At 36.3% G+C, this 15,169-nt stretch overlaps 1 protein-coding gene across 2 annotated transcripts in view; it reads right to left on the bottom strand.

Annotated features, from left to right (window-relative positions):
- The window catches only part of LOC149803825 (transient receptor potential cation channel subfamily M member-like 2), a 263,431-nt gene that overhangs the window by 84,089 nt on the left and 164,173 nt on the right, over positions 1 to 15,169 (bottom strand). For both annotated transcript variants that reach the window (XM_089953643.1, XM_089953644.1), the window contains 3 exons: positions 8,948 to 9,173; positions 7,464 to 7,727; positions 1,927 to 2,058 (listed from right to left, as the gene is read on the bottom strand). In XM_089953643.1, the coding sequence (XP_089809769.1) occupies positions 1,927 to 2,058; positions 7,464 to 7,727; positions 8,948 to 9,173 (622 nt within the window). The remainder of the gene's footprint in view (positions 1 to 1,926; positions 2,059 to 7,463; positions 7,728 to 8,947; positions 9,174 to 15,169) is intronic.

Raw genomic sequence — 15,169 nt, 5'->3', positions numbered from 1 at the left:
ACAGTGGTTTAAATGTCAGTGAAACAAATTTAGGTTGTTATAAAGGAAAAGGAGTAAATCAGAAATGATTTAATGTGCTAATATATGTGATCTTCAAATGTAAATGAGATTTCATGTTTAATGAGAGAAGTATATCTTTACTGCTATATAATTTTGTTTTTAGATGAATGCATACAATATTTTAGCAAGAACTATTAATAAAGTGTAGAATATATGTACAGTGATTGTGGTTATTTTTCTTTAAACTGTTCTGAAACTGGACCTTGGAAACTGGTCTTTTTGTATGAACCTGCTATGAGAGACCACCTGTCTTGTCAGACCATTTTTTGTTGGTAGAAGGGGCAGTCTCTCATAACAGGTTTTAATGTAATATATATCCCCAGAAATTTCAACTTGTATGAAATCTTTTTTATATCAGCCTATAATACAAAGTTCAAATTAAATCTGCTAAGAAATACAGCTTCAAGGCTGCTAACATGCTCTGCAGTGTAACAAGCTCTGCTTATATAACTTTGAGTATTAACCTGGCTAAAATTCTGAGAAATCACTATGACTGATCTCATCCAGTATTTAGGTGATACCAGCATACATATTAACTTTGACTGAAATCTTTTCAGACTTAAAGCCTTTATTGGGAAAACAAGTCTGAAAGTAAAAAAATTATTGATGGACAAGGGACATATTGTGTAACACAACAGATAAGGGAAACAGGACAAAGCCATCACCTGGCCTGTTAGATCATAGCTAAGAAAAACTGTAATTAAAATACTTAAAAATAAATTCAGATGACTTTGGCTTGTTTGACATTAAGAAAACATTTGATACACAGAGGATATTTTCTTTTCCTATGTTAATACCGGAATATTTCATCATATGGTACCAAACATGTGATATTTTAATGAAAGTCAAAGCCACGAGTTCAAATATATTGTTTTTGGTACAACAAGATGAAACATATCTAATATTAACATAAGAAAAGAAAATTTTCTTTATATTATGTACTAAAACTTACTCCAGAATCAAAGTTTATATCATTAAATTCACTGATAGGCTGATCATATAAATATATGACTTGTTACTTAAGAAAGCAATAGGATTGTGTTGACTTAAATCTGTTGCAGTAAAAGTACATTTTTGTCATTTTTAAAATTATTTGACCCTATGTGAAAAGAATCAAGTCTGATTCAGCAATGTGTCATAGCAGGTTTATTGTTACTATCAAGGAAGTAAGGAAAAATAACTTCAGAGAGACATGAATGGCATCGGTCAAATTTCTTTATCAGTGAATAATTTCCACGCCTGTAGCTTAAGGCAGTTTCCATTTATTTGTTCAAGCTCATAAAGTACTTGTTTTTGTTGTTGCAAGTACAATGATTGCAGGGACACACAATCAAGCATAACTTGGTATGATGGGAAATCTTATATTTTCACATATATATAAGAAAATATTTTTCGCATGTGAAAATATAGGAATGAAAAAAATATGAAACTTATTTTGCCAGTTATGTGTCTGTATTTCACATATAAGTATATAATAAATATATTTATTATATAATGCTCACTTTTATGAATAAAGTATTGACATCACATCATAAAAATCTTTAATCATGCTGTTGAGTAACACTTAGCTATGCCACACAGCAGCATTGATGAGTAATGTTACGTTCTTAATGTTGTGATAAAGAGAACATAAATTTGAGTTCATCCTGACATGAAATTTATGACACTCATTGAATAATAAACAATATGCGACTGACTGCCATAAGCTCATGGAATATATTATTATTTACTCATTTTATAAATTTCATAGCAAACAAACCCTCATGCAAGAATGCTATATATTACACACTCTTGTACCTGATATTAAACTTTATGTTCAAAAACAGACCATGTAATGCAGTTTTCCGTTTGTGAAAAACCTCTAACCTGTCTGAATTCTTCAATCAACATGGTCACTGTCCATCCCCATGTGATGTATTCCAATACTGAAGGCTTACTGGGGTATAGATCTGTCAGCACAAAGTAGGTAAATATGGCAAGGAATATCAAATAAGAGATCTGAAATGAGGAAAGGATTTAAATGCACTGAGGTAAATTATTGCTTGATTATTAACACATACTAATGCTTATTACATACCCAATTAATCTCATATACTTTATCTGGTGTTCGATACAGCTGTTCATATCTGTTATTTCCATGTCACACACCCAGATTCAAACCACTTACTGTGTCTTCTTTCATTTACAAATGTCAAACCTTCATAAATCGTAATTCATTTGGATTTCATTCATACAGTAAAAGGTAAATATAGTGGGGTATGCAATAAATGTAAAACTGCATTCGTGTTTTATTACAAGTTTAAGGAAAGAGTTCATTTTATATGGCATGAACATATCTCAAAAGCTTTGACATATCCCAATGCATATAAAACTTTCTCCTTCCACCAACTTGGAAGAATACAAATTGCTAGTTTTGAGTATATATCAATTATGTCTAGCTTCATATGGTTGAAAAAGTCTGTGCCATCTTTATAAAAAGTCTCTCAAGCAAGTTACTGTAAAATAATCAACATCTCTCTTTACTATGGAAAAAAACTTCAAAATATGTATTTTTTACCAACACATACAAATTTATCCATCAATTGATTTATCTGGCAGCTCTGATCATTGAACTTTATCAATGTTTCGGATTCAACAATTGAATAGCATGATCACTATTTTTACATAAAAATAAAAACAAGAGACTTTTTAATTTTCAGAGGCAATTTAAAGTTTCCTTTAATTTGTTTCTGGGCAAAGCATGCTCCTGATCAGTTGATGTCAAATAGATAAGTGTCTTGCAAGTAACCCTACTTCTAAAAAAATCAGGAAATAAGCACTTTAGTGAATCATTCAGTATCTTTGTAATTTCTGCTGAATCAAGCAAATAACACATGTCTGTCACATACTTAAGTGTAACTTCACAGATTCTGAACTATACCTTTTATTGATACACAAAGAATATACCTCACTGCGGAGCAGACAAGTTGAAAAATCCTGTTTGTGTATGTTATTTCTATTGCTCTGAATGAGCAAGAGAGAACATCTTATTTCTCTACTCAAAAAATGTGTGTGTGACTGAAGAACTTAACAAGAATGCATGTTTTCATTTTCAGTCAATATACACACAATTGGGGAATCCAGTAATTCCTCTTAGACGTGACCGTGAAAAGGACAAATATATAGCTCACTACAGGGAAATGATGCCAATTTAAATCCACTAATGATTCAGATGATAGAGATCTCATCTCACCTCATTTCAGCAATATCTTCTGTATTAGTCATGGCATTCTCTAATGGTGGGTTTAATGTCTTGAAGCTTGTTCGTCTAATTTTCATTCCATATATTTTGCCAAGCATGAAGAACCATGCTAATTTATGCAATACTGGAGGTCAGAACATGGAATCTTCCTTTTGGAAATGAATAAATGCAGTGCAGCTTTGGCTGCACATTTTGCCAATTCATTTCCATTATTCCAGTATGACCAGGCATCCAACAGCACAGAATACATTTTTCAGACTGTATGAGCAAACCATGTTTCTATAAGATTTTAGATATTAACAAGTTGTCAAATTAAAATTTCATATGGCTTCAGTGTGGAAAAGGAATCCAATAAGGTGATGAAATTTGCCTTTGGGAGGTTTCAATGTAGTTCAGAGATCTAAGTAACTAAGGCTGTAATTTAATGGAGAATTTATCCTGTACCCATATCGAGATGGAGGTGCCACTGAATGATGCAACAGCAGCCACTAACATCTTGCCTCTACCTTCTAAACTGTCAGTATACAAGGGCACATAGGCATGATATCGTGCTCTGATTTTATTGAATTTGCTTTTCAAAAAAGAGATGATTTGTTGATGACATTTTGGTTTTGGTAACGACAGTGGTAATTTTCAAAGACAGAATTTAGCAATAATGTTTTTGCTGCTTCTATGTGAGGATGTATAAGTATGTCAAAAGGTGGAATGTAATTTGGTTTCTGAGTGTACAAATTATGGTATTTGGTCTTAAATACACTATCATATACAAGATTTGATGGATTAGAAGGCAGTATGGGAGTATATTGAAGAGTTTATTTTGTTAACCCTTTACCTCATGCAAGCGTCTTTGGACACCTCTGCACCATTCGCATGGAAGCGCCTTTTGACGCCTCTATTCAAGTCGCATGGAATCGCCTTTTGATGTCGGCTGTAAGCATCGGCCATTTTAAGCCGGTTTTCGTAGCACCACCTTCAGGGAAAACCCCCTATTAGATACACATTCATTTCTGCGAATGACAATTACGTTAGATCACGTGGTCACTGTTTATGCACTGGTCAATATCTGCTATTTAAAGTAACTGGGTCGTAATCTCCACTCTCCAAAATGGCAGTCACGGATTTCATTCAATACTTACAAAGTTTTCATGATTAGACTCACAACTATGAAAGATTCAATAACCTTGATAAAGGCTCTGATATTGATGTAGGCAGCAATTAGTTTTTATAAATTATCAAATTCAGATGACTTAGTGATGTAGACGCAGATGAAAAACTTGTAAATTTCGAGTATGAGAAATGGCAGCTACGGTTGGTCACGCGGCCTTACTGACATGACAGTGAATGAGTTCTCTCAAGATTTTAAAGCACATAAAAAATTCTTCCGTGAAAAATAATTACACAGCTATAACAATCAGACTTTACTCTTAAATTTTTCCACATATAATAGATGTGTACCAAAAATGTGTAATGGTTAAAATTGTTATTAAACGTAACATACACTACATTGCTTAACAGTTTACAGGTAGGCCTATGCATATGGGGTCGACTAGGTAACAGGTGTTCTATTTATAGTGCTCTGCACTTTGTAACTATGCTTTATGAGGTAAAGGGTTAATCTGAGCTGAGATAAAGTAATGTTTCATTTGTCCCAACATTGAGATTTTTTCAAAAGTTCCAGAAGCTTTCAGACAAATTCAAAAGTCCTTTTTGTGTATTGGATCAAGCAAGATTTAAAAGCTGATCCATACACAGTCAGCCCATATTCAAGTTTTCAGCTCACTAAATACATGTATATTAGGATCGTCTAGTTTGCTTCCCAATCTATTTCCATGACTTGTATTAAATCCAGGGCTCTGTCATTTATTCCTCAGGTATCCAACAGGCAGAAGAAAACTTGGTTTATGGTTAAAAAAAAATAAGCCTTAAATATGTGATCTCCTCCAAAACAGGGATAAAAGAACCATAAAGACAGAGTTTGAGGATCATCATGAATTATATGAAACTGTGAGAGGTACATGCTTACAATTTTTGATTTTGAAAAATTGAATCTGTTTTCTTCTGGCCATTTCTGAACTCTTTTAAGCTTATCTAATGCTGACAATCGATAACATGGATACTCCTTGATCTATAATAGATCCAAAAACTCATCAAAAAATGTTTACTAATTTCCTGAATTATGACACTGTACTTTGGTGTTAATTTTTGATGTTGAATAAGATGACTGACAATATGTCACCCTGAGGTACACCATATTCTAGGGATACATTTCAAAAAGGGTTGAATCTTCCTTAACTCTATAATTTCATTTAAAACTTGGATATAAAGTTAGGCAGGAGGTTCATTAGACTAGGTTCAATAGGTCATTCATTATTCCATGCTTTCATCTGATATTATAGACTTTCTCCAAGTACAAAAAGATGCAAACTATGTATTCTTTCTTCATGAAAGCTTCTCTAATAAATGTTTAGAGCCTAATAAATAGTTTATTGTACTTCTCAGACATCTGAAGCAACACTAAATATTATGTCTGATAGTAGTTTGTTGGACTCAAGGTACCAGAGGAGTCTATCATTTATCACTCAATCCATGGTTTTCAAATACATCATGTAAATGATACAAGAATGGTCTGCATTGTCTTTTTAAGGCTTAGGTAGTAGTATCAAGATATCACAATTCTGTATATTTTATGACTGTCCAAGTGTATTGAGAGCTGTATCAGGTAAATGTTTCAAATGTTCAATTGGACATCAACTGGTCTTGATGAAGTGCAACGAGCTCCATCAAGAATATCTTGTATTTAGACTGAGTGAAAGAGATATTGTAATTGTCAGCATTTACTGATCTGACATTTTGAGGAGCCTTACCTTTTAGATTTTTAACATGGCATAGATTTTCAGAATCATTATTTTTGTGAGGAGATTTTTGAGAATATTTGTCCCAGTGAATCAGAGATTTCTGGCAAGGTCATGACCAATTTATCAGAATGTTTTTTAAAATGTATGATGCAGCTCTTTGTTTTTTATTGATGCGTTTTCAGTTCATATTCCATACAGATTTAATTGAGGAGCAAGCATTCAGCCTAGAGACAAGGATCTTTGTGTTTTCATCTTGCTCTTTATAATGGTATAATATGCTTCTGATTGGTACATACAGAATTTACTCAGATTTTCAGTTATTTGATTTCCATTGAAATTTTAATCACCTTTTTAAATTCCATGATGGTATCTTTGCATGCATCATCAACCAGGGTTTATTGCCAAATTTAGGAATTGCTGAAAATGTTGGTATGTATTGTATACCCAGCAATATCTGAAGCATATTTGTAAATGATGGATCTATTATATTATCAAAATGGTCAATGTTCAAATTTTATTCACAGAGATACACAAACATTTCATAATCTGCATTGTTCAATATCTCTCTCTGCTCTAAGCTCCATGGTTTTTTGGAGTACTACTTTGAAGCTATTCTGGAAAGGGGTCACTAGCACGGAAGCTCTCACCAACTTCCTAAGAGAAGTCAAATATCAAGAGATGGATTCCAGTTAGATCCAAGGATGAGTAGAAGCCTGTAGCAATATGCATATAAAAATATGCCTTATCATTAAAATGGCAAAGATGGTGTTTGGAAACAATGTATGGCAGCTGCTAAAGCCACCAAGTACAATAAAGGTATTGGCAATTGTTCAATAAGAAGATCAAGATCAGACTAATTGACTGCTTTGTTTAGATGGAGATTAAAAGTATAAGAGCATTGTATATGGACTTGAGAACAGCTACAACTTGCAATATACTACCGAGATTAATTTGGCTATGAGGATTTATTAAGATGAACACTGCTCCATGGCCTTAACAAAATTTCTTGGAAAATTGCAGTAGGTGATGAAATTGTTTGCATTACCTCTATCACATTCTTTACTAGATATATGGTCATAATCATGAAGTATGATTATTGTATGAAAATCTACCTTCAAACTTTAGTAAGTGTATTGTATTATGGTTTCAAACATATTTTATGGAAGTGGTCAAAGTATCAGACTTTTGGGTCTCCCATATAAAGTGCTCAATTGAGAGTACAGTAATGTTATGACTTGCTATCAAATCAACCAATTGCAAGTACCTCTAATTCTGAGTGCTATGATTAATATTTATGTGAAACTTACATTATGAATAATGAAGACTGTGATAGGGGCTGTGTAAAAGCAGGAGACAGCACTGAATAGACCAATTTTATTCTTTGATGGATCAGTGAATATTCCGACTTTAGAAAACCTATCCTTGCCATGCTTGTTTTGGGATGTTTGTGATCCAGATGCATCAGTCTCTGGCTCGATCTTGTTTTTGTCTCCTGACTGCTTTTTTCCCTCTTTTTCCTTCCTGAACTTTATCTTTAGTATCGCAATAGGGATAATGGTGGAAATAAAGATCTAACAGAAAGAAGAAAAAGAAAAATCATACAGGCATATATTATACTATTACCTAGATCTCAGAAGCTGCCATGTGTAGTGTGAAAGATTTCATCAGCATGAAAGATCACAGAAGCTGTCATCTTAGTGTAAAAGATCTCAGGTATGTGAAAGAGCTCAAAACTATTACGTGTAGCGTGAAAAATCTCACCTGTCATGTGTAGCTTGAAAGATATCAGAAGCTGTCATATGAATTGTGAAAGATCTCAGAAGCTGTCATGCAAATTGTCAAAGATCTCAGGAGTTGACATGTAAATTGTGAAAGATCTCAGAAGCTGTCATGTGAATTGTGAAAGATCTCTGAATATGCAGTTTGCTAATGCTGTAAAACTTTCAAAATAAAGTAAATGTTCTAGAGTAAAACTTCAGAATTTAAAAACAGGACCTGAGAATATTGATTATAGGCCTAGAGTATCATTACTGTACTTTCCACTTGCTTTTGACGGGCAAAATATAACTGATTCTTTTTCTTCTCTCCAAATACATCTGCAAATGTATTTAATTCAGTATCCCCAAAATTAATAACTGATGCCCAAGCCCAAAATCCTCACTTTCAAGACTGGGCAACACCCATGTACTATGATCAACTGTATCACTTTACCTGCAAGTTAATTAAATAACAAGAAGTCCATTAAGGATTGATACTGCTCCCCCTGATTACATAACATAATGGATGACCAGAGAACATAAACTGAACTTCTTTTTTTAATACAGCCTTTTGGATTCAAGATTTCAGCAACTAGACCCCAAGTCATTACAAGTATCAAACAGACTATATGTTTGCAAATGTTAATTTGCCTGTACATTCTGACAAACTGACTTGTTTCTAATAATAGGCTACCTAAAATCCTGATTGAAACTCCATTCCTGGTCCCAATATTTTCAACTGTAAAGTTTGTACAGTGTACCAATAATCCACATTATTTGCATCAGTGTAAAGTACTTAGCCTGAATGCATCATGATTCATTCATATAAACACCAAAAACCAGATAACTAAGATAAATAAACACAGACATTGTAGCATTAACATTCTGTTTCTACCTCTCCAATCACAGACCCCAGTTATCATTTGTGCAGATGTATAAATGTTTTTTACAGTCTTACATTATCTTCCAACTCAACCGCAATCCATGTACAATATAAAAGCTTAGACTTCAAAAGTAGCTGCTAATCTTTTTACCAGCCAGCTCTTTGTGTCCTGTGCCATCCTTCCCTTCCAGATGAGATTGAGCTTGGTCTGACAGCAAGCATGTCCCATGAAGTTCATCAGTTCATTGGCATCTGCCAGGGTAAACAGCGTGGTATTGCCATAATTGTTAAGCTGCCTCACCACAAGCTGATGTGCTAACTGTTTGTCTTTACTGTAGCACTCTCCCAACACTGCTGTGGCCAAGTGTTCATATTTTCTGAATGTGTAGAAAGTGAAATTTAGTGTAGTGTAACATTAGAAACTTATTTAATTCAAACTTAAAATTGTCATTATGTGAGATATGTAAACTTTACTGCTAAAGACACAGGGTTTAATTCTTAACTGAAGTTTTATATTTGAGGCCTAGCCACTAAAAATGGAGAAGGAACATAAAAATAAGTACTACTGTCAGTGAAACAATATATAAGGTATAATCATTGAACTAAATTTTAAGTTCCCTCCCTTGTCATATAAACTGCTCTTTAAAACCAAATGCAGTTTTACTTAGTTACTAATTTTAGCAAGACAATAAAAGTTGGTTACCATTATTCGTAATTCAAATTTTATTTGGTAATAAAGACTACATACTGTACCATAAGTATTAAGGATTTAAATCCTCTAGGCCAAAAATCAATATAATTATTCCTTTTCTTTAATAAAAAGGTCTTCAATGATAATGTGATAGCCTTAATCTATCTGTTTGTACCTTTATCAAACTATCCCTCCCTAGTACCCTATCTCTTTCTATCAAAAGTCATCGGACTTTGTATTTTACTTGTCAATATAGAAACTACAGTTTCATCCCATTGTGATTGCTGGAAGGATGTATAACATGTCAAATTAATTTTCACTGTAGATGATGCCATAATTGGTTATTTACAAGTGATAGTTATATCTAGTTATCTATAAGTATAACCACACAAATATGCTGACAATATGATGACAAAAATGACAACCTTGGCAGAAATCTTGAGAACCATTTTTGTTATAGTAAAATATATTTCTTTGATAATATTTACCCAATCATATTAATTTAGGAAAACTACTACTACCTCACAAATCAAGTCCTCCCAGATAAAACTTTTTTAAAATCTCAAAAGCTAAAAGTTATCTGCCAATCTATGTGGCAGTTAGATAGGGTGATATCCCTTTGACACAGGATTAGTGCCAACCCAATGAATTTTGCAGCTACAACTGAAGTAGAAGGCATACTCTCAATATCGATATAACTGCAAGGAGGCTGGGAAGGTGTATAAGTATTATGACTAAGTATTACTGAAGAAACATATTTCACTAGAAAAACTGGTTTCTTCAAACACTTTACCTGATCATAATACCTTAGGATAATATGTGAGAGGTGGAGGGAGAAATATCCACTTTCTCAGAGAGACCATCTCTGGTCCTGTTAGGTATGTGAGACAGTTTCTAGACAACCCAACTGGAAAAAAAGACTCTAATGTTGGGCAGCAGCTTTGAAGCCCAAATCCAGTGGCAGACATAAAACCATGTCCTTATGAAGCTGTCGAATAACCCAGGAAGGTAACCTTTTGTGCCATAGTTATAGGTCTCACCAGCTCAAGTTGAGCCTTTTAGGATGAAAGATCTCTGAGATAAAAGCTGGATAAATGTATTAGAATCTCCATACCATGGCATGGATAATAGTGAACAATTTTGCTCATATAAATTTCTGTGGTGACTGTCATAATATCATGAGCATAGATGCCAAGCAATTCATTGGTATGGGCCTATTTCTGAAATGTGGAATGAATAACCCACTTTATCCAGGATGAAAGTGTCTGTATTGATATATGAACTTTTCCATCTGTGAAGGGTAAGAAGAGGTGTGATCTCCCTTGATTCAATGGCTTGGTCTTCTTCAAGTATTCAGAACTCGCACTGGATCCTATAGATGACCTTGAGATGAAGTGTCCTGCATAGGAAATCTTGGCAATGAAAGCAGGGGACCATCATTAATGCTACTTGTTAGAACTATATGTAGACGTGTCCACTAATGTATTTGCCAATTCTGCCTGCCACTTACCAAAGCAGTGAGAAGGCAGGTCTTATATGAGGTGAACCAATGAAGCCCTTGAGAGTGGTTCAAATAGTGTCATGTTCAGCCAGGTTAGTACCCATGATAGATTTCACTTTGGCACAGATCCAATGTCAATGGAAATGAGAAACCAAAAGTGAACAGAAAATTGGATAGGTCTTTTGTTTGTCTGATATCCTCTCTTCCATGATAATGCAGTGTACCAGCAATTGTGGAATGGTAGGTTTTAAGTGTGATTGGTGCTAGCTGTTTCTCTTTGAAGAGTCATAGGAAGTATTTATTGAGCAGCAGGGGGGGCGAATCGGACATTTTGTCCAAACGTCATTTGGCTTAATTATTACTTCTGCACTCAGCGGATCCGGTGTAGTCAGCGCTGGTAAAAAAAAAACGACGTCGGTCCATCTTACACGATGGTGACGTCATTTGGTTTAATTAATACCTTCTGCGCGTCGATCCCCAGCGTTGTCAGCGTCCGGTAAGCACATCGACGACCGCGTCGATGTCATCGCCCCCCCTGCTGCTAAGTGGTTATTTACAATGAAAATTATTTACAACTAACCAAATATTTGGTCAAGTCCGATACGATATCGTGTCCGAGGATCATGTAAATTTATCGTTACGAATCCATGTGGGGTCGACTGAGCATGACTAAAAAAGTTTCGAAAAACATTGAAGTCCATGTCACCGCCGCACCATGTCTGCCAAATATTTCGTAGCGTGTGTGTATCAACGCCGTTGAATACAGCAAGAATATTACAGTTATCTCTGATTACTTTTGGAATCTGAGTATACCGTTGAGTGACATATATCACGTCAGTGTTTTTATGCCTGCCTCTGGAAAATATCCTAGCTGGGTTTTTTTGATTGTCTAACATAACATCATCGTACACGACTAGATTGTTAACGTCGCCATCAATATCATCAATACCTGGTGCATCATTGATATCTGTAATAAACTCAATAACATTTTTTTTAGCGATCGCTGATGCATTCTCGTTGAAATCTTTTAACACCTCGTAGCATCGTTGATCGTCTACGCTAGGAGCAACCAAATACAACTTATCCCACTTCATCCATCTCATTATTAAATTGAGTAACAATTGCGTCTTGCCGGATCCAGATGGTCCGATGATAATCATCCGGATCGAGTTTGGTAACGCTGCAACATGCTTAACTGGTTCTCTTGTTTTAGTCGCCGAAAAATCAATTATATTCATATCTCTATACATAAATTATGGATCTATATTGTGTGAAGTGTAGAGTACGTACTGGCACAAATGATATGACAACCGCTACAACAAGAAATAACAGATCGGCCCTTACTGGTAAGTGTGCACAATGCGGTACAAAGAAATTTAGATTTATTTCTATTAAACCCGGGGATGTTTTAAAAAAAAGCGAGGAGGTGATATTGCAGCCAGGTTATCAAAACTCCCCGGAACACCGTGGGCAAAGTATCCAGGAGAAAAGCACCTCCCAGGATATAGCTACTGTGGCCCCGGAACACGATTAGATATCAGACTCGATGATCAAAATCAGCCCAAACCCGGTGAGTATCCAATAAACGCTATCGATAAGGCGTGTCATGCTCATGATGTTGCTTACAAAAGTAGCGATCTGCAACAGCGTCATATCGCGGACGTAAAATTAATTCACGCGTTAAATGCTATTCCTGATAAATCCGTCAAAGAAAAATTGGCCTCATGGTTGGTAAAATCGGCTATGAAAGGTAAATTAATGATGGGCGCTGGTAATTAATAACAACATGGAATCCATCTATTATTCTCCGAGAGGATACTGGAAGGGGAAGGCCGCAATTGGTAAGCTTGCAAGCGCTGCAAAGGTAACAAAGGCCACTGCGGCTAATTGGTTATCCAAACAGGCTATATGGCAAATTTATCTACCACCGCCTAAACAAATCAACTTCTCGCGCTTTGATGTCAGCGTACCTAATGAAGTTCATCAGGCTGATATACTATTTTTGCCGCATGACAACGGTTACAAATACGCGCTAACCATAGTTGATGTTGCGAGTCGATACAAACAAGCGGAGCCGTTAAAAACAAAGTCAGCAACTGAAGTAGCCGCTGCGTTTGAAAGAATTTATCAAAGAGGTTCTCTGCGCTGGCCAAATCTATTACAAGTTGATCCCGGTAGTGAATTTCGCGGCGCTGTTTTATCAACGCTGAAACATCATAGCGTCGCGGTACGACGAGGTCATACTGCGCTACATCGTGATCAGGCAATTGTTGAACGATTCAATCGGACTCTCGCTGAACGGTTATTTGGATATCAATACGCGAAGGAATTCATCCAAGAAAAACGATCTCGTGAATGGGTCAAAAGGTTGCCAGGCGTAATTGCAGCGTTAAATAACGAGATTACCCGAGCAATCAACATGAAGCCCAGCGACGCGATTAAATACGAGTATATACTCGGAAAATCAAAAATAAATAGCGTTTCCAAGCCGATTCTCGGCAATGTCACCGTGAGATATCTATATGAACCAGGAGAGCTTGAAGGCGGTAAAAAAAGGGCTACCGATCCTATTTGGAGTGTTACCACACATAACATATCAACGATAACACGATCAACTGGTAGACCACCGATCTACAGACTGGATTCAACTGCTCCTCAGCGCGGATTTACTCGCGAGCAACTACAAGTGATACCTGACGATACTCAATTACCCCCGCGTGGTCTTAACTAGCGCCGTTGCGTCTATTACACTCAAGACAAGTTAACCTCACATTGTTTTTGACATGACCGAGACTGTTATCGATCCTATCCACGGTAAATTGGCGAGCGTCTTTATCCGAATAACGCCAGCGCATTACACAATTGCAACTCGCGCAGTGATTATTCTGTTGTTGTCGTAACGCAATTATTAATTCGGCATCAATATCAAAACGCCGCTGTTTTTTTTTATCCTGTTGGCGGTAACCCGAGAGTTTTCTATCAATGACGCTAGCATCGTTGTCGGTGACTCCGTCACCGGCTTCGTCAATAACAATTCTTCGAAGCTGATTTATCCTCCGTACTCTGGACACTGCAAGATAGACTAGATTCGACCATTCGATGCGATTATCAACCATCCAAACAATTGTATCCGTGATAGTCAATCCTTGCGAGGAATGTATTGTTGTTGCGTATCCTAGCGTCCACGGGGATTTATCAGCACGTAGCGCGTCCTCGACGACGCTGATATCAACGAGCACGATATCATTCAGCACGAGAATTTGTTTTTCTGTCAGGCCCGGGATTTCAACTTCAATGTTCTGCCGCCGTGTGTCAGCGGGTCTATAACACAACGGCACTGGACGCGTTGGAAACTTTTCCTTATGCCACGCAAACAACTTCCGCTGAAGTGTGTCTCTGACTATCTTTCTACTCGCTACAATCAAATCGTTTGGTCTCCATGTTTCCCAGAATTCATTTAACGGCGTTTCCGGAATCACCTCGCGGATTATTTCACATTGAACTCTATCCGGCTGTAATCTGATTAATTTTTTAACCTCGCGCAGTTGTTCATCAAGTGCTCGGTAATCAGTATCGGTTTCTTCATAATAGTCCACAAAACCCCTTAACCAATCATGTGGACCCTCGCCGACAAATGGTGGTGGTTGGCCATGGTCGCCACACATGATCACCGCTGTATTCGCGCGCAGCAACCACTCAAGAAACATTTGTAAAGTATCTAACGAAACAGTACATATCTCATCCCAGATGATAACCTCAGGAATAAATTTTTCACCCATTCGATCAGGAGTCCACTCACCACCGCTGTATCGAAAAAAGCTGTGATAAGTAACGGCGTCAACATTTCGTTGTTTTATCTCTCGCGCTAGTCTATGGGTCGGTGTAAGCACGATTATACTTGCCCGCGTTCGAAATAATTCAATTGCCCGAGTCGTCTTTCCTGACCCGCCACAGCCGCTTAAATAAACTGTTTTATGTCTACAAATTGGATCAGAACACGATGGTGCATTAGACCATTCTGACAATTTATCACCGCGTAAGTAGTTGTTCTCAACGGTGACATCTGCTGACGGGGAATAATCGCGTCGTATTTCATTTTTAATTCTCCATATACCCCAACTCTCGTCCGGACTAGTAAACTCGGCTACGTTTTCCTTGTACTTTACGTCAACATAAAACGA

The sequence above is a fragment of the Sinohyriopsis cumingii genome, chromosome 3, assembly GCF_028554795.1.
Source record: "Sinohyriopsis cumingii isolate HCF-2022 chromosome 3, ASM2855479v2, whole genome shotgun sequence".
In the NCBI taxonomy this organism is placed as follows: domain Eukaryota; kingdom Metazoa; phylum Mollusca; class Bivalvia; order Unionida; family Unionidae; genus Sinohyriopsis; species Sinohyriopsis cumingii.
Note: the sequence above shows the minus strand (reverse complement) of the source record. Positions and strands in the feature narration are given on the sequence as shown.